The sequence below is a fragment of the Anoplopoma fimbria genome, chromosome 20 (genome assembly GCF_027596085.1).
Source record: "Anoplopoma fimbria isolate UVic2021 breed Golden Eagle Sablefish chromosome 20, Afim_UVic_2022, whole genome shotgun sequence".
Lineage (NCBI taxonomy): Eukaryota > Metazoa > Chordata > Actinopteri > Perciformes > Anoplopomatidae > Anoplopoma > Anoplopoma fimbria.
Window position 1 is genome coordinate 9751022 of NC_072468.1, and position 21138 is coordinate 9772159.

Genomic DNA, 21138 nt, shown 5'->3' on the forward strand with positions numbered 1-21138 from the left:
ATCAAAAGACTGATACCAAACTAATTATTAAAACTCTTACAATCTCTACAATTCATCATGTTCCAGTATATTTCCAATGCTAAAGCACAGCAGAGGAACTAAATCTAAATCAAAGGCAATTTATACAGAAATCCTTCATCTGTGAGTGAGCACCATCTAACGGTCACTTTTGTTAGTGTTTGTCTATAGGGTTTAACTCAGTTCACATGCTATTGTCAGATATTCTATCAACAATATCTGCTGTAATAAAATAGGAAAACTGAGAGACAACTCTTCTCTGTCATGTGTGGTTTATTTAACGGCCCATCAAGCCAAATGCAGGCACAAGTAAACACAGCAGTGGTGAATTACATGTGAGGACTTCCTCGTCTGTGTCAGCTCAGGACAAACACTGCCTGAGCATCATCCGCTGACTTGGTCCTAATATGAGTGTTGTGCCTTCCATCTCAGGTCCCCGTCAAACCCAAACTTCCCCCAGGCATCCTGCGTCAGGTATTTAATGACATCCAGCAGGACTGAAAGTGCAGGGATCATTCTTGAGTTCTGGGATGATGAGTTCTGCACTGTCAGCATATTTTAGACTGAATGTAGAAACCAAAAACATGTCCCTTATAATGTATGAAAAGAGAAACGGTATCAGGAAGGCAGGAAGTGATCATTACTGTAAGAATGTGTGTGATTGAACAAGTGAAGCAGATATTTTAGTCAACAAAACAAGGCTGGAAAATATACTGGGTTTCTGTATGAAGTACAACATGATTCAGACGGCTTGCATTTATAACATCCCATCATCAGTGCTTTCGATTTAAAAATGATTCATTCTAGTAATAGAATATATATTATCATTACATGAGGATTCCCGTATTTAATACAGACAAAATTAGCTCAGCAGGAAAATATACAGCAGAAAAATGGCTCTATTGCAAAATCATTATAAAATTCAGATGCCATGTTCCACATAGCAGTTCTGTTGGGCAGGATTAATTCCACAGTATTTAATATTCATGAAAATCGCATTGGCATTATTGAATAATATGTCCAAATTGAAACAAGGCATTAAGTAGGACATTAAGACAAGGCCATCTTCAGGAAGGCAAAGGCATATTGTGGAAAATCCTCGACAGCCAAATGGTTTGGTACATAAACGCTGATTTTTATACCAACATATGCGAGGATTGTTGTGCTTTAAATTACGCCGTGACTATGACAACCTTCCACTGAGTTTGGTCCTTCTGTGTCCAGGTGTTGAGCTCTTCAGTACACCAGGTACTTGAACTCAGAGTAGATGAGTGGAAACATGACTGTGCAGGCTCGGTACAGGATGGCTCCACTCTTGAATAAAGCTCGAGGTTTGGTGTACCAAGACTCAGACTTGAAGTTGACGTAGATTGCGAACATTGCCACGGCGAAGAAGTGTCCAATGAGGGTCATGGGTTTAGGGGTCAACCTGGTAAAAAAAATCACAGTGTCAGCAAGTGTTTAGTATTTAATCTAGTATTTAAAGGAATATTTCTGTCATTTTGGGAAATATAAGATCGATACCACTGTCTGTACGATGAATATGTAGCCAGCTAGCAACCAACTAGGTTAGCTTAGCACCAACAAGTAGCACTTACTGTTCACTGGTCGCAGCTAAGAAATTGTTCAGCACATTATCCCCCCGTACATTTTTACATAGTTAACAAACTAGATACAATACAATTAGTGAGCTTTAGCTTTGTGCTAGCTCAAGCTCAACGCCAGCTTTAGCGTAGCATTCTTAATGTGTTGACATCAATAGAGGGTTGCCATTGGAAGAGAAATAACATTTGAACTTCTGAGGTGCTGGTAAGTGGATTTTGGATATAGCAAAGCTAGTCACGTTTTTTTATGCTAAGCTAAGCTAGCCGGCTCTAGTTTTACATTAAGGGTGCAGACATACGAGTGGGGTATCAATCTTCTTATCCTTCTATCAGCAAGAAAGCAAAGCATAAAGCTTATTTCTAAAAAATGGCAAACTATTCCCTTAACCCAAAGACCCAAAGACTGCGTTCCATCATGCCATGTTAGAAGAATTCTGTGTATCCTGTAATTTTGGAGGACCTTATTTATTGCTTACACTGAGAGGAGTCCAATAGGCCCAGCGATGCACTCTCCGCCAAGCTTGAAGTACTGGAAGCAGGCTTTTCTCAGCTCATGAAGAGAATCTGGTTAACACAAAACAGGCACATGATGAAAATCAAAATTACCATTAAGTGGTATTTAAAATAATTGCAGATTTTGACTTTTGTGCTTATGTAATGGCAAAATAATAATCATTTCTAATTCACTGCCATTGCTTTCAATGAGGCAGAGGCAGGCAGAGACTCACTGTCTGTGGCTGCAAACAGCTCATACAGGGCTTGTGCCAACACATTCACCACAAAAGAATGTGATGACTTGCGTTCCCAGTGGAATTTTTTCTTTGCCTATTGAGAAGAAGAAAAAAAATCTGTGTGATATTGCAGTTGCTCACCTATAGCAGAGGGAATAAAAGGACAAGGCAAATGTGATGTAGTAGAGGCTCCATATAGCTTCTACTTGCTGTCATACACTTACACAGGCCTTATTGTTTACATGTTTCATACATAAGAGTGTTTTTAATAACAGTTATGTGAATGCTTTTAGGATTATAGTGAAACAGTTAGGCGTTTGCATGAAAAAGGTTAAGTCTAGTCCGTGTGTTTACCTGCAGCATAGCACTGTCGTCATAGAGATCTGGGATATTTTCGAGCAGACTCCTCCAGATGCGAACGTCATTGAGAGCCACACTCATCCCTCCTCCCGTCAGAGGATGCCTCATGTTGTAGGCATCACCCAGGAGAAGCACGCCTGCAAACGACACACTGCTGTTTGTCTCTCATCCAAAATACACCACCAGTTGTTGTCTGTTTTTTTCCCCCCCTGAGCACTAGTAGTAATAAAATCCTCCAATTAGTGCCAAACTCAGTGAGCAAGATGACATCTGGAGGATGACTTTCAGTGTTTCTCTGTGCTTCTATTTGTGTGTGTTTGAGAGTGTCATTGCTCATTACGCTTACAAAGCTCACTAGTGTTACAACTACAATCCAACACCCACATTCACACATACAATCAGTGTAATTTAATTTCACTTTCTTGCAGAGAGTTAAATCAGAAGATCAATACCACTTTTCACATTTGAAGCTACTGTCAGCGGCTAGTTAGCTTAGCACAAAGTTTTGAATCAGGGAGTAATAGCTAGCCTTGCTCTGTCGAACAGTAACAAAATCTGCCTCTAAAGCTCAAAAATAAACACATTATACCTTGTAAGACTACTCTGACTTGTTTTCAGTCTTTGTGCTATGCTGAGCTAATATGCTGCTTCATAGCATAGCAAAGCCTAGCTTAGCATAACACAAAGACTGGAAACAAGGGGGGAAAAGGTAGCCTGGCTCTACCTGCACATCAGAAGCTCACTAATTAACACATTGTAGCCTACTTTAGTTAGTTACTTTTGTTTTAGTTAGTAGCCGTTTAGCTTAGCTTAGCATATAAAATGGCAACAGCTAAACTGGATCCGTCCAAAGGTATTTTATTTGTTTAATCCCAAAAAAAGTGTAAAATCTACAACTTCTAATTTTTACACTTTAATTAGGATTAAAAAAATAAAAATACCTTTGGTCAGAGCCAGGAAAGCTTTTTTAATTCTTTATGCACAGCTAAGCTAAACAGCTGCAAGACATAGTTTCATTTTTACAGCACAGATATGAACACTGTAGTAATCTTCCCAAAGGACTCAGAAAAAAGCTAATAAGAGTATTTAATAAAAGGACTGTTCTGTTAAATGTAAGTATCAGGTAAAAAAAAAAACATGTAATGTTTTTATGCATCTATAAAACATAGTACTACTTACTAAAAAAAAAAAAGGACAGCATTTTTAAAATGCAGACTAATTGCAAAATAGTCAAAAAACAGGAAAGCACTTTAATTTGTTTCATCATACAGTAATGACCAAAGTGGTGCACTACTTTCCAAGACATGCATTACACTGTACACAAGCTGAACTCAGTTCAATAGATTATCTCTGGTCATCTATAACAACACTGTAGTACCTGGCTTGATGACAGGGGAGGGAGGGAGGAAGCTGGCAGGCATGGACCTGAGTCGATCGTTCTGCAGTGCCACCATGAAAGGCTCCTTTAAATGCTCTGAGGGAAAGAGAGAGGGCATGCTGTCAATCACTCAGATGAAAACCTAAAGGTGCACACCGTGCACATGCACAAGAAAAAGCATTTTCTTTTGGTGTCTGAATGTACTTTTATTAATGCACCAGCGTGACTGACTCCGCCATTTCATCTGGACCTCTGTCAAGGTTACCAGAGCTGATGCTTTGATACAGTGGCTTTGATATTTCAGCTGAATAACAGAGCACACCGAGAATGTCAAATCCTTTAACTGTAGCTCCCCTGGCCACACACACTGTATCATGCAGCAGTCTGGATAGATTCCTATCTACCAGGACGTCTGGCATCACTGCCATTATTACAAGCTTTTATTATTCATCACGCACAGGCCAAGGGTCATTTTTCATTAGAAATATCGTAATAACATAAGAATAAAACCGTATAGACATTTTCAAAATGTATCTATTCTGTCTTTTACCTGGCAGCTGTGGATATATCTTCTCAGCCATGTACTCTGAGAGGTTTCGAGGCATCTCCCCCCTGATGTCCACCAGTACTCTGGTGTCTGAGGAGGAGATCTGGTAGACGAGCACCGGGCTCGGGTTGGCCAGCACCAACTCAGCATGGTTGGCTTTAAACTGGGGACAGTCCTGTGGGAGAAGCACAGTGAGCTGCTGTGATCGAAACTTCTTGTTTCAATCAATACTTGGAGACTTTTTATCTCTCTCGAAGCAGTGTTTCGAGGGAAAGTTTTGATAGTTAAAGTTTGCAACTGATGATTATTTTAATAATTGATTTTTCTGCTTGTTATTCCGTCAATTCATTTATATTTAATTTTGTATATAAAATATCTCAATATGGTAAAAATGTCACACCTAAAAAGGCTTTCCAATGTATACAGTGCAGTGGGATTTATGGCATCGGAGCTGGGTGGCATTTACCTTCATGAGGCATCCAACAAAGTGAGAGGAGGTCTGAGCTTTCCCAGAGACCAGAGTCTTTCTGAATTTAGAGAAACAGCCATCAGCCACAACAGTCAGCGCAGCATGGATTTCCTACAGGACGGAGGTTCACACAGTCATCACACACCCTCTGCATTAAATGGAGTCTTTCTTTCCATGAGATGAGGGTCGGAAAGTGCAGCAGTGCTTCCTCTTCTCACCTTAATGTCTCCAGTTTCTTTCTCCTTGTACTGCACTCCGGTTACACAGCCGTCCTCTTCTTGCAAACTGGTCACGCTGCCTTCTATGAATGTGACACTGGGGGGCGCAATAAGGAAGTTAGGGACATGGCCTCCAGGGCAGCATGGGCAACATGACAGGAGAAAGCTACTGGAACAAGATAAATGCCTATTGAGCATATGGTCAGAATGCAGAATAATTTTGATTGTAAAGCAAGAGCTATCAAGGCCTTTCAGAAACCATCATTCTCTATCGACTACTGATAATTGTGTAAAAAGTCCTCTACATAAAGAAAAGTCTGAAATAAATGCTATGAATGTGTTATTTCACTAGTCATGTAGAACATGAAAGCTATTTTTAAACAAACTTGTCATGTAGTTTGGCCTTGCAGGGCAGAATAAATGAGCAGCATGTGAACAGATTTTTAATTATACTCCTGTTCCCTCCAACCCTCAGTGCTGTCAAAAACAATGCCATCCAATTAGCCAGTTGGTCAGTTGGCATATGGACTCTTTGTTTCTTGTGTGTGTGTGAGTGTGTGACTCTACTCACTTTGGCTGGGCCAGGGCGGTTCTCCTCAGGCCCATGATGAATCGACCGTGATGGAAAGCACGTCCACACTTGGTGCTGTCCTGCCCCTGAGGGTACGGGATCTCCACCTCCGTGCTGGTCTCTATGTCGTGGATCACATAGCCGTTCACCAGATGGGCATCCAGACCCTCCACTGAACCTGAGGGCCAACACACACACACACACACACACACACACACACACACGTGACAGGTTAGTCTCACAACACGCAGTCATTATTCACTCTCCCTGCTACTGTTTACATACAGCATGTGCGAATCAGTGCATGTGGATTCATATCTTGACTGACAGATTTGACTCCATAGTGTTTACGGCTGTACCATTCAATCAAATGGAAATATTCTAGATATATTTTATATATTTAATATACATTTTCCACAATTTCATCATGGCCAATTTGGTACCTTTCTTCATTGAAAACCAATATTTTCTGGCATGTTTTCTAATAATTCAAGTTTTTTTTTTTACATTTTACCAACAAATTGTACCTGTAAGAAGGGGGGTTTGAAAAGGGGATACTGCATTAGTGTTTAATAATTTATTTATAAATAAATGTATTTATAAATAAATTACTATATTAAAATTAAGGAATTCCTCATGAAGAATGATTACATAGAGATTCTGCCATTCACTGGATAAATGAATGTGCTGCAAAAATTGTTTTAGGCACACATCATCTACAAACTTAGATGAAAAGAATTTACAATGATTTAACAAGATGGATTAATTTGTTATTTGGACAATTTAATAACAAATTCAGCTGGGTTTTCTGCGTTCCAGAGGTTTATTTTGGATGTTAGGTTTGAGGAACTCTTTCATAAAAAAATCAATGTAACTGGTTTTGTGAACTATTAGGAACATTAACTTTTTCATCTAAACCTATACTATCATGTATCAAGTGAAAATATATAAATAAGTAGAGTTAGGGAAGAAGCCACTGAAAACTTCAAATCGTATTGCATCAAACATTACATATTTAGGACTAAATAAACAGCAAGATCAGAATAAAACATCTTTAGGAATTATTTCATTTTAGATTTTAACACTCATCTGATCTGCTTTATTAGGACTGTGTGTGTCAGATTTGACCGACAGCACTGCCAACATAAGCAAGCGGCCAAACAACCGTCACCAGATTCTGATTCAAATATTGCAAACTTTTCCCACTGAGCCCTACCCAAAATACAGAAACCAAAAGCAAACTCAACTTAGTGTGTTCATTTAGTGTGCTTCTTCATCGCTCATAGTAAGAAACTGATTGGGAAATATGTTTTCATTTAACCAAGAGCTATAATGTGCAAAAAGAGCTGACTATGGGGCACAGGTCCCTGATATATATTTATATCTATATATCTCTCTCTCTCTCTCTCTCTCTCTCTCTCTCTATATATATATATATATATATATATATATATATAGAGAGAGAGAGAGAGAGAGAGAGAGAGAGAGAGAGAGAGATACAGATATGCAGGTCAGTGAGAGAAGCAGCTTCCGTCACTGACCTTCCAGTCCCAGCTCTCTGAGCGCCCTGAACCCTCCAGGCTGCAGCAGCTCCCCCACTATCCTGTCAGGCTCCTTCAGGTCCCTCTCCACCACCGTCACCCTCCTCCCATCCTGGGCTAGGACTGCCGCCATGGCAGAGCCCAGGACCCCTGCCCCTACTATCACCACATCTGGCTCTGGGGCCGCTGAGGGGCCACTGGCTGAGGCACTGGGTGAGGCGGAGGACTCTGCATCTACTCTTTTCCTTGTTCTCCGGCTCTGGAAACAAACAGTGGAGAGTCTTGTTACTCCCAGTGTAAAGTCCAAACTGAACTGTACTGTTAGGCAAACATTGGAAAATGAAAATTTTCTATACTTCATCCAAGAACTAGCTCTCTGATTTCAGTTGTAGTCTTTGGACATTGCAAATATGCATAAACTTTAAAGCAGTTTACTTCAGAAATGCTTGAATACAACTTGAGAATATGAAACTATGCGTTTTTCCCAGAGATTAAGTTCACAAACTTAATATAAGGCTTCAGTTTAATGAAAAAGAAAACGATATGTAGTCCTCTTCTTTCTTTTTTTATCTCTCTTTGTCTTCCTTTGTTCACATGACTAGGTTAAAATGTATCCAGACGAGTTTTCTTACCTTTTTGCAGCTTTTCTCTGCTTTCTCGCTCCTCTGTGTTGAAGTTTGGGGGATTAAATTGTTGATAACAGGTAAAAAAGACAAGAGACTCAGAGGCAAATATAATACCTGAGAGACTCTGAGCTTCTGGACATGAAAATACCTGACATATGATAGCAGCAGGCCGACAGTCAGAAATAAGGCTGCGGCCATTAAAAGCTCTTTGTGAGCATAAGTCAAAAGTGTGTTGGATTTTTTGTAAAGGTAGGTGAAGCTGGCTATTCCCAGGAAGGTCCACATCTTTATGGATTAAAAAGAAAATAGATGGTAAAAGCACTAGTACTGAGAAACCGTTTGTTTTTTTAAGGCTGACAGAAAATTAGCTCGCAATTAATAATAACTCTTCATGTTGTTTCTCAGCTGATCCAAAAACAAGTCAGCCAATCCAAAACAAAAGGTTACCTTTCTAACTCATGATAACTCGCTCACAGACAGTCGGAGGGATGCTGCTGAATATTTTATGATAATGAGAAACGCGCACCACTTCGGATTCGGTGGTTTCGCGTCCGACCTCCTCCACAGTTCAACCCTCCAATCAGAAGCGACGCGCCGGTGAGCAGAGCTCATGCTATCCTCCCATTGGACAGCCGCGCCGGGTCTGGACCTCCCCTCGGCCACTGATTGGACAGTCTGCTGGCAGGACGGTAGTATGATGTGATGTCAGTGGAAAGGTGCGCGTTGCATTTATTTTACAGACACAGAGGCTGCAAAGATCGTTCAGGTTTAACAAGATAAACCACTCTGTGACGTAAACATTGACATGTTTACGGCACAGAGTGTTAAATAGCATAGATGCTTTCATGCTCCATCTACATATAGCAAGCTGTCACTATGTCAACCCAAGTTGTGAATACTGAGGGGGAAATAATGCAATATATAGCCCAGATAGCTCAAAAAAATCTCCATCTTAGGATCCTTTTATGTGTGCAGTGTACAAACATCCAGTTTTGTAACAGAGTACTGCACCATGTTGTCCTGGAAAGTATAAACTAAATTATTTATCACGCCAAAAATACAAACTAGATATAGCATATCAATAAAGTGTTGGAGCTGTGGTGAGAACAATGCAATAATGGTCTTTTTTCTGCCCAAAACTAAAACCCTATTTGCAGTCAGTTATAACCTTAATTTAAAAAAAGATTAGAATTATATAAGCAGTCATACCAAAATGTATTATTTTGGCACAATAACACCTGAACAAACTCTCGAAAGGGACCAATACATATACAGGATCATCTGAAGTGCAGTGAAGAAACATATAGTAGTGGTAAGAACTCGTTAAAACAATAATAAGTTAACAGTAAACAGAATCGAGTGAAGGTAATAATTTACAGAATTAGAAATCATGCATCCAAATAGGATGCATGATTTCATCATATAAATGATTAGATTATAAAGCCCACAATTATTTAACATATAGAGGGGTTCATCATTGGGCAGATATAGGAATGAATAAAATAAGAAACAAACACATAGAGTCGATAGGGCACATTGCCGGAAAAATAATGCATTGTCATAATGTAAATGAGATCATTCCTATAACACATCCATAAATCATTAGAAATACAGTGTAGTTTCCAAATATAAACAAGGATATTAGACATACCAAACATATATTATTGGAAACAATCACGTTAACTAAATAATCATAAGATATAGTTAAAGTTTCACAAAGACTTACCTTTATACAGTAAAGATTTTATTATGTGTATTTGCACGTAATGATTGTTTGATCCAGATGAAAACAGCTGTAAACTGGGAGATACTGCTTCAACAAGCAGTTTTTGTTAGACACCTGTCTCTCTGAACCTGCTACATAAAGACGTACGGAGGACGAACTTTTAATTGAAATATATGAAGTAGAGTGCTGTTATATCAGCCATTTAACAAGTAAAGGCTAATCATTGGTGCTTGTTGTCTGGGATGACTCTGCCTGTTGTTACTGTAACTTTCCTGTCAGTGGCAGCAGAGGACCATTTTTACATTAACTATTCCCTCGTATATAAAAAAAATGTAATCTATGGTCATTAAGAGCTATCATTATGACACATCTTTTCTATTCTCCCATTCTCGTTTGGTATAACTTTACAGATATTGATGTTATAGTGTGTTAATAATATTGTAAAGGATACAAAGTCCTTTTGATTTTTTTTATAGGTTTTGCAAATGTTGTATAAATGTCCCTGTTTTCTGTTATGACTACTGGATGAACAAAGGGACTTGAAGGGCCTGGAGGAGACGAGAACTGGAGCGCATGGAAAGAACATTTGGTAACTATTAAATCAACTAGTAGTGGTAGTTGTAGCAGTTGCAGTAATAGTTGAAGGAGTACACAGTTGTTGTTGTTGTTGTTGTTGTTGTTGTTGTTGTTGTTGTTGTTGTTGTTGTTGTACTAGTTGTAGTAGTATTAGTAGTAATTGTCGTTGTAGCAGCAGCAGTGATAGTTATTGTAGTAGCTGTTGTATGAGTAGTTGCTGTTTTACTAGTCATAAAAATGGTATATAGTATGCCTTAAAGATAGTAATATAGAATGTCATAAAATGCCATAGTATAGTGGTCCATAAAAATGTCATAGTATGGTTTGCCATAAAATGTCATTCAATTCAATTTGATTGGTATAGGCCCATAACACAGATTTGCCTCAGAAGAGGACAACCTGTACATCATACGACATCCTCTGTACCTGAACCCTCGAATAAGATAATGAAAAACTCCCACCAAAAAAACTGAAATAAAATGGAAGAAACCTCAGGGAGAGCTACAGTGGAGGGATTGTCTCCCAGGATGAGCAGAACTACTATCGATGTCATGTGTACAGAATGACAGCATAATATATTACAACATAGTCAATCCATGAGAGATATTAAAATAAGAATGGTAATAGCAGTAGTAGCACTAATAATAGCAGAAATAATAATAGAAAAAGTATTACTACTAATAACAGAAGAAGTGAATACAATAAAATGATAATGATAATAAAAGCAACAGTAGAAATGTTACTACTAATAATAATAAAGTTGTGTAACAATGTCATAGTATAGTATGGCATTAAAATATTTTAATATTATAAAAAAGTCATAGTTTAGTATGTCTTACACACATAGTTTACTATGTAAAAAATGTTTTGTATATGTCTAAAGCGTCATTACATTTTTTCTTATATTAAGTCACAAAAAGGCCATAGTATGTTATGAAAAGTCATAAAAAAAGGCATAATATAGTAAGTAAAAACAGTCACAAAGCCCATAGAAATAGAATGGGAGTAGAAAGGGCTTTGAACTGTTTTCACTGGTTATTTGACTTGTACTGTTACTGTTACTGCACTACTTCACTGCTTGTTTAAGTCATTACTGCATAACCTCAGCTCAGTGAGTTGGTGACTTGCTGTAAGTCGGCTTAGTTTATACCTTCTTAAATACAGTCTATGGATTATACGGAAGTTAAGACGCTACAACGGTCGCAATAGCAATAGTACACATAAAAATGGCCGCCTCTATGACTTCTCTATTATTTATGCCATTTTATAGAATTACTTATTTGACATTCTATACTATGATTTTTTTCATGACTTTCTACAAACATGCTATACTATGACTTTTAAATGACTTTTTTAGATCTTCCATACTACGACTTATTGGGAAATTAAATACATTTTCAAGACTTTTTTTGCGTATTGTATTGTGTCTTTTTAAGACATACTATACTATGACTTTTTTGCGAGTTACTACAATTTTGTGTTTTTTGCAACCTGCAATACGATGATATTTTTGTGAGTACTAACAACATGTTATACTCTGACTTTTTAATGATTTTTTTATGATACTTATAAACGTTTTTTTTCAACATGATATATGACTTTTGTTGACATACTATACGATGACTCTTGGACATGCTATAATTTTTTTCTGACTTTTTTAGACATGCTACACTTCTTAAATGACTTTTTACACCATACTATACTATGACTTTTTGAAATACTATACAATGACCTATTCTAAGTTTTTTGAAGATGCTATACTAAAACTTTTTTATGATACTTTTCAACTACTACTCTATGACTATTTTTTACTTTTTTCAATAATATACTAAGACTTTTTATTACTTTTTTTAACATGCTATACTAAGTGTTTTTATCAACATACTATGCAATTACTTTTTCATGACTTTTTTCAATATACTACAATGACTTTTTTTAGACATACTATACTGTTCCTTTTTTATGACATAGTTAAATAAAACTTTTTAAAACTTTTTTAGCTGTCGTTGAGGTTTAATCATCATTAAATTGACATAAATATTGTATCAATATCCTCATCTGTTGGCCAAAACCAGTAATGCACCAACGGCCTCACAGCTGTTTCCACTCTCCTCACATGTAGTTCACTTGACCTCATTTGTTTAATTGCAAAATAATCTAATTTTACTTTTTTCTCTAAAATAATTTTGGATCCCGACAAACAGTTTCTTATATAAGCAGAAAATTGTTTAAGCAATCCTGTTTTTGCATTTACTGAACACACAGACGGTAAATAAACACATTTTCAAATTTCTGTAATTGCTCTCTTCATCTCCAATGACCTAAATAGGTAATTAGTCTTTTTCTGAGGAGAGGTACATATATCCACATCAGGTGTTGTGGAATGACAATAAATTATCTTTGAATTATTAAAATAGTTGAATAGGGTAGAGTATGTATTTTATAATAGTTAGCCTTGAGGCCCAAGGCTTCATTCACCCTGACAGCTAATGAAAAGCTGTGTGTTCTGACGGGGGAGTGAATTATGTCTTATTCATAGTCATCCTGTTTCATTAACACTACGTAGCAGTGGGTTGCTCGCCGAAAAATAAACTGCAATATATAGTAGCCCAAATATAGAAAAACTGGCCTTTATTTAGTCTTTTTACATATGGCTTTAGCTTTTCTTTTATTACAAACTGGTTTTACAAAAGGTTCTGAAGACTTTTGAATCAACCACAGGTGGAAAATCAAGAAGAGGCTGATGACACTGCAACGGTACATCTACGATCGGAGGCTCCCACACGGCTCTGGCCTCAAAGCAGTCACAGATAGTAAAAACAGCAAGGGAACGGTTGTCTCAAAACACTGCAGTACAACATCAGACAAGGGACAAACCAGATGGACAGAGTCAATTGAAGTGTTGTAGTCACAGATAGAAATGCAGAAATACAGAGCAGACATGATTTCCCTTTTCGGTATCATACAAGTCAAAAATGTTCACGTCGTGTTGAGCCGTTCATGTGAAATAAACATTTGATCTCTCAGCTCTTTTGGACCAACAGCGCTCACTGTACCATTATGGCTCACAAAATAAAAGACTGCAAAAGCAAAGGCCAGCTCGACATCCTGGCCCAGCGTTGAGGGACCTGAAGCATGTTGACCGTTTTCATTCTCTACACAGGAAACTCCAGCCGTTAGCCACAACATCAAGATTTCTAAACAAGATCAGTATTTTCTACATCTAATTACTACAATACAGCTCTTTCAGTTATTTGATTCAGTGGAATTAGAAGACAGAATCAAGAGTATCAAATTTATACTTAAAAATCATTAACACCGCGTTACATTAGATTGCACTGCATCTAGGTTCAATTTTCAACGATCCATCGGCTGACACTGGACGTGTACAAAAGTTGTTTCATTTTCCCAACTGGTTTTTAAGGTTTGAGTCCATCATGAAGACCTTAGTTCAAAGTTCTTGTCACAAAAGGTGTTGCATAAACAGGATATGAAGTCCTTTGCATACAGAGGTCTGCAGAGGGGACTCAGTCTCATGTCTCTCTTCTCGCCTTCTTCTTCTTCGCTGGTTTGGGCGCTTGGCTCTCATCAGGTTTTTCTGTGGAAACACAAAAAAGGCAGAGTGAGATTAGTTTCACAGTTTGTGAAATGTGATTCACATGGTTTTTATACATTTTAAAAAGCTTCCTCAAATGCTGAGTAGGACGTTTCAAATTAGGAGGATCACACATTCACTTGGTTCACTGCTGAGAAAAGATTTAATTGACTTCCACTCTTGTAATTATTCTTTAATAGGTACAATATAATATGATGGCTCACAGAGGATGATGCAGGGACAACAAGGACAGAAAATGTGCATGAAATGCGCACAGATTCCTGCCTTTAGGAAAGCACTATTACTGGAAAAGGAGGGATCCGTAGGAAATGTAGAAAAGTAAGAGAGTAATGTTGTTTAGGAATCAACAAGTAAGAGATTACTTAAGAGAGAACACATGATAAATGTGAATTACAACACAGTACTAATGGAAAATTCTGGAGAATACAGATCAGACTTGTTTATATGGTGTTATTAAAAGAGTTGGGGACAGACATCGTCGAAAGATGCTTCTAAATATAAAAGGACATGTAATGCTGTCTTTAGGTAATCTGGCACACAAACTTTGAGGACAGGTAACTGTTGACAGTCTTAGTAGGAGCAAGAACGAAAGCCACTACAATACCATAGTACCAAGTGGACCACACAGAAGCAATGGTTGGAAAATGTAAAAGACAGCTGATATGAAAAACATTCTCAGAATTCCCGGTTCTCAATTAAAAAAAAAAGGAACATGTAAAGACTGTTGAAATATATGCAAGTTTATAGACATTTAAAGTTGGTATCAGTATATATTTACAGATTCCCTGAAGGCTGTGACTGCACATTTTAAAGAGCTTTACTAATTTACCTGGAAAAAAGCGAGCTGGTTTGAAAATAAATTACGGGCCTGACATCTGGCAGTAACAATTCCCAAGCCTCAGTTATTTCATCCTCCAACATGAATCACTAGACGACACACCGTGTCTGACTGACATATCTAGCATTAAATGAAGGGCCCCCATTTTAACATCTTAAAGTTTAAATGTGCTTACTTTGTTGTGTTGGAGCGGAAAGGTTGTTCTGCTTAGCAGTGGGCTCTCCATCAGTTGGCTTCTGTGGCACTTGTGTGACAGGGGGTTTCTGGGATATGTTGTCTTTTACTGGTTGCTCCACTCTCGCCTACAAGAAAAAGGGTACATTTCCTTCTTTTTAGGTCTTCGTCACCTCAGCAAGAGATGAATGAATGAGGCAGTTAAATGTTATTAATGTTAGAAAATGACAAATCTGGAAATGTTCTGCAGAAAATGTTCATTACGGAGATCTGCTCTGGTGTCAGATATTAGCACCACTGACCTCTAAAGCAGCTGCTTTGACAGGCTGGACGGCAGCAGCGTTCTCCTGAACGGGCGGCTGCTTCTTCAATGAGGCTGCAGGTGCCGCCTCCTTCTTCAATGAGGCTGCAGGTGCCGCCTCCTTCTTCAATGAGGCTGCAGGTGCCGCCTCCTTCTTCAATGAGGCTCCTTCTTCAATGAGGCTGCAGGTGCCGCCTCCTTCTTCAATGAGGCTGCAGGTGCCGCCTCCTTCTCTGGCTCCTCGCCCTTCACAGGACACAAGCAAAGTTTACACCAAACTGTGCAGTGTATTCATAATAAACTGCATTTTTCAATGTCAAAGATTGTAATATTAATCAGCTGATCACGAGGGCCAAGAGAAAAAAAAACTTTTTGCATGTCAAACACAGAGAAAGATTTAAAGTCTTCCAAATTAATAATAAGTACTAAGCAATTTATTCAAATTTTTAATATTACTGGATTATACAGGAGAGATGCACCTTGTAATATACATATCAAAGTACATGGCCACAAAGGCTTGTACATTGAATGTGGAATTACCAAACTTTGCTTTCTGTATTTTTGTTCTCCAACATTTGCTTCAGTCACATACATTTCTGCAGTCTGTGTTTGTGTGTTATTCTCACTAGCAGTTACCTGGCCAGCTGTTCCTCCCTCCTCACCGGCCTTCTTCTTCTTCTTTTTCTTCTTTTTAGTTTTAGCAGCTCCATCAGTGGCATTCTCTCCCTTGTCCTTCTCATCTTCATCATCGTCCTGACGAACAAACATGGATAAAACAGAGGCGCAAATGTGACAATGACAATGAGGAACATCCTGAACAAGAGCTGCAGAAACTTTTTTGCAATATTATTATATATTTAATTTCAACAAATGTATAAAATAATCAAAATATAATCATCAAAATGTTCAGTGCAATGACCTGTCTGCCTGAAACTACAGGGGGTATCCTGTACCGTTACATCACCGCTGCTAAATCGTTTGTCTCAACTTAAAAAGGCAACTATAGACATTTTACACATCCAAGTCTGTTTACAGGAGCGGGGAGCACTACTGCATATGTGAACTAAAGTCTTTTGTGGCTCCAACATGGAACTGTGTAGAATCTGATTCATTGTGTCAGGTGGTGCTGAAGACTTCAAATTTGAAAATAAAAGAGATCCAGGACTGTGGAGTTAATTTACCAGAACTCCATGGTTGCCTCTATTTTCTTTGATTCTACTTTAATCAAAATCCTATTAACATGTTGTTTTTATATTACCGTGTAGTTTTTTTTAACTGTCTCTCACAAATCTGACAAAGTTATGGGAGTGCAATGTAAAATGTATGAGGTGGTCGCTCAGTTAAATCGACCAACTGCAGGATTAGAAAATCAAACTCTGGCGCCATCTGGTGGTAGCACCAAGAACAGCATTGACAAACAGCAACACATGCTACTTACATGATATACTTGTATAGTATTCAAATCATTAACGATATCGTCACACCAGTATTTCTCATGTAATGACATGACAAAATGTCTTAGATGTGTGTAGTACAAGATTATATTGCAGTGGGTTGTGTTGAGTCACCATTATGAGCAACAGGGCCACAGTAAGGTCAAAGAACAGCAGACAGTTGCCTTTGGGCCCGCACCCAGTCATCAGTTACTGGGTTGGTGATTATTTATTTTTTTTCAACTTCCAGGGATCTCCCATAATGCTTAGTTTTGTACCAAGCCTGGGTATACTTACAGCAGCTCCAATCAACAGATCAACCTTAGCGGGCTCAGGGGAGGGTTGCTCCAGAGCGGGAGGGGGCGCAGGAGTGGGCTCTTCATAGTTGCCCCAGGCTTCAGAGGGGGCGTTCCAGTCAGAGCTCGGGTCGACTGAACCACCATCTGAGAATAACAAACGCAATCAGAAAAAAAGCTAGAGGTGTGAGGGAGTACCGTAACTATGAAGTTACATCAACATTCATTTTATCCTTACTGAGTCCAGACCACTCGTCGTCCACTCTGGGCTGACTGAGCCAGGGCAGGTTGCTCACAGGCTGGGGCTCTACAGAGACACAGGACCAATAACTGAACCTGACATCCTCAAGGGAGACTTTGGAAAAATATGCCATCTAGGGGTGGGAGCCAGGTTAAACCACCACTTGTCACATCATTGTTTTATATTGTATACTTACCAGCAGTACCAACACCCAGTCCAGTTAAAGACACCAGATTTTGCTCTGCCCTGTCAATCACAGTCCACGACTCTGAAACACACATTCCACAGATGCTACAAGGTCAATATTCAACACAATTTCCTTATCAAATCAGTGCATCTGTGAGTTAATGAAAAATGCGTGTTATAATTTCAAGGATTATTACGTCTTTTCATGGAAGCACATAAAGTGTGTACACCAACACATGTAGGATTCATCCAACAAGCATTTTAGTGGTAAAACATTTATACCATCAATCTCCGCTCTCCACAGTGATGCTGGCTCCCTACTGGTTGTCCAGGGGCCCGTCTTCGGAGCAGGAGCAGGAACCTTTACAGCCATGTCCTTCACAGCAGCAGCCACCGCTACCACCTCACTGCTGTTAACTAACACCAAGAGAGAAACTTGATACTTCGCCAGAATTAACAAAGAACAAGTTGGCAACACATCTAATATGAGAGTTCCCGGGAAAGCATGTGAACTTTTGGTCGATTAAACATTTTGCATAAATGAGATCAGTACTTGGGGTGTCTCTCTGAACTGATAACCAGTCAATAGGTGAAGCATTCTCTGCTGATAATTACCTTGAGATACAGCTGCCTCAACCTTCTCTGTCTTCACCTTTGCAGATTCTCCTGAAAAGAAAGGATTGAAAAAGGTCAATATATGTCAAGTACACTATCCTTGAGAGCCTACAACTCAGCAAAAACACCACAGGGTTCACTTTGGGAGTCAATTAAATTCATGTATTTATAATGTGTCATGTCAAGAGACCAACTAAACGCGACAACAACCTATACGGAACAACAGTCAAAAAGAACATGGCTCTCCAGGTGCCATATTAGGCTGTTTTCCCAAGATAGCCTGGGGGGTTTGTGATTTGTGTGAAAACACAAAAGTAAAAAGGAAGAAATAAACATCACAATTGCTAACTTGTTCACTCTTCCAATTCAAAACTTCAACAATTATTTTTTTTTATTTTTATTTTTTTTAAATAAAAAAATAAATCACATTCTAAAAAAATATATACACATTGTTTTAAGAGTTACATCTTTTAAAAGCCACCTTTTTTCTTCTTCTGGCTGGCAGACGTGGAGGCTGCAGAGGCCTTGGGCTGCTCTGGGGAAGCGCTCGCACGCGTGTCCCCTCCTCCAGGACTGGCTGAGCCATCACTGGAACCCTTATCCTTCTTGCGTTGCTCACGCTTCTCCTTGTTGCTGACCTTGGTCTCCCATGTGCCTGAAAAGTACCATTAAGTGCAGCCTGGCATTAGTTGGTAAGTGCAGCCTGGAATTAGTTGCAAAATACTGCAAGGTTTCATTATGGGATTAGTGAGGAAATATGGTATGGATTAGGCAGGACAAAGGAAGACTGTTGAAATGCACACAAACTATTTTTTGCTGAGAAAAAAGGGTCTAACGTAGGTCGCATTCTACCACATACATATCGTGTATAAATCTAGTTTTATTTTTTTACCAATGATACATTAAAGTTAATTTAAAAAAAAAAAAAAAAAAAAAAAAAAAAAGATCAGCAGTTAGTCAATCCCTATGTGGTCAATGAAAATAGCAGCTCTCTAAGAAACAAAAACGTACGAAGACGGGCCTCTCCAAAAAGGTGATACAGTACACTGACATTACTTCGTCCGAAAAAAGAAAAAAATACGTATCTATGATGAGATGTATAATATTTCACCTTCTTCCGGTTCTTTGCCATCTGCAGTCACTTTCTTTGGCTCCTTAACAGCCTGTTTGGCCTTCTTCTTGGATTTCTTTAACTAGAAGAAGGGAAATAGTGGGCGTAGAGTAGAAAAGAAAGTTAAAAAAAGACATCTGGGATTGTGCGGCTGGGTTTATAGAAACAGTGGAAATACTTCACAGCACATATGATTTCACCTCCAGGAACAGCAACTGAGCAAGCAGTGGACTGAACCATGGGCAGTCAATCAAATCAGCATGCTCAGGCCACGTCTATTTATAAGTGAAACTACATCCACTGTCCAAGACTCTCTAAATATGTTACATGTCCTTTTTGTGAACGCTATTTCCATCTCTTAGTGTATGCACAATTACATCTTCTGAATCCAGCACCTTCAGGACCACAGTTTGTGTTGCGTTGTGGTTTCCAGAGGGTGGCATTAGATGATAAGGCTGCACCTTGTGCTACCCATAGACAGGAGCCATCCAAGTTAAAAGCTGTAACCCAACACTGGCAGCTGGTTTGAGTATGTCATGGCAGGGTGACAGTGAGAAAAGGTGGCGTTTTCGCAAGTGAATTCTATAGAATGGGACCCGAAAAATAAAGATGTGCAATTATTAATACAAACACAACCTGGGCCCATCCGTTACACTGGACAAATCGAGATGTCCAGGTCACATCAGCATGTTATGTTGCGAGTTGTCTTAAGTCTTTGGTAGAGCAAATTACCTCCGAAACCTTTTCAGCCTTGACTCCTGCTGTCGGCGGCTGGTGATGTGGCACTATCTCTTCCGACGCTATGGCTTCTTCCTGTGGCTCAGCAACAGCTCTCCCATTCGGCTGGGCTTTCTAGAGTGAAAACGTGAAGAACAAATGTAGAGGATCATGACAATTCTCAGCTTTATTATTAGTACATAAATATATATAGCAAAAATAATAAGCGTAAATGTGTAACATCGTCCTAGGCTAGCATAGCCAGGATAGACAATAGCCTGGAGCTAGCTCGGGTTTTGGCCATGACATGAGATTCAACTGTCACTGTGGTGTTAGCATGACAGCTAGCCATGCTAACCATACTGCTATCAAGCTAGCAGATGGTGCAGATTGCTTTTATTTATGCTACGTACCTTTTCTGTCTTTTTCTTCTTCTTCTTCGGCTCTTCGGATTTGACAGGTTTACTGACAGCCCGCTTCACTTCAATGCCGTCGTCCAGGGCGCTTTCGGCGGGTCGTTTCTTGAAGAGAGACCGGCAGGTTGAGGCCCACAGAGCGACCATCAGCACCAGCCCGGTACACGCCGCTAAGAGGATCACCCATGGTGGGATAAGCTCAGGCTTCAGTCCCAGATCCACCCCGAGCTCGGAGCGCAGCAGCCCCAACCCTGTGGACAGCAGTTCATTCAGACGATGTGTCAGCAGCTTGAACTGCTGAGAGGCCGCGTCCTGCCACTGCTCCATTTGTATTGTTTTTCAAATAAACCGACCGATTAGTCACGCTTTGGTTGCCACTATGAGCTGCGCTAGCCTGCAGTGCTAGCTAGAAATAACGGAACGACTTCGACATGATGGGTGACGATAAATGTAGTTATCCCCTCCTCCGCCAGCAGCCTCGACCTGACTGGGTAGCAGGCTAGCTGGCTAAATCTGATTAAGGCTGCGGTGACAAACTACGTTAGCTACCTAGCCAGCTAGCTAGCTGATATCATCGTAAGATAATACGCCTCCGTTAGCTGACCACCACAATGTGACCGCGAGCAGGCCAGGCTCACCTCATATGGCTGCGTCCTGACTGGAGGAGAAGCGTTGCCTTCACTGCCGCTTGTAATGTGCAGTTTTCAGGTTGTACGTCCAGACGGCGGATCATGGCAGATTGTTGTGTAAAAACTGATTTAAATAAGGATTTCGTAACTACTACTATTTTGAACATATTTACTATCTATTTTAGGTGACATGGTGAAGA

At 39.3% G+C, this 21138-nt stretch overlaps 2 protein-coding genes across 2 annotated transcripts; both read right to left on the reverse strand.

Moving 5' to 3' along the window:
- Positions 1-273: 273 nt before the first annotated feature.
- On the reverse strand, positions 274-8526 carry sqlea (squalene epoxidase a). The gene is made up of 11 exons (XM_054622008.1): positions 8070-8526; positions 7438-7696; positions 5897-6074; positions 5326-5422; positions 5105-5218; positions 4642-4813; positions 4092-4187; positions 2708-2850; positions 2351-2447; positions 2099-2186; positions 274-1447 (listed from the first exon to the last, which is right to left on the reverse strand). Exons 1-11 carry the CDS (start codon positions 8346-8348, stop codon positions 1255-1257), a joined length of 1716 nt encoding a protein of 571 aa, XP_054477983.1. The 5' UTR covers positions 8349-8526; the 3' UTR covers positions 274-1254.
- A 4453-nt stretch (positions 8527-12979) lies between these two features.
- Positions 12980-20973, reverse strand: LOC129109389 (protein LYRIC-like). Its single transcript, XM_054621449.1, has 14 exons — positions 20307-20973; positions 19909-20028; positions 19177-19258; positions 18547-18720; positions 18066-18116; positions 17733-17867; positions 17461-17532; positions 17262-17330; positions 17025-17170; positions 15931-16047; positions 15515-15540; positions 15296-15458; positions 14995-15121; positions 12980-13963 (listed from the first exon to the last, which is right to left on the reverse strand). Exons 1-14 carry the CDS (start codon positions 20634-20636, stop codon positions 13899-13901), a joined length of 1677 nt encoding a protein of 558 aa, XP_054477424.1. The 5' UTR covers positions 20637-20973; the 3' UTR covers positions 12980-13898.
- Between the last annotated feature and the right edge of the window lie 165 nt (positions 20974-21138).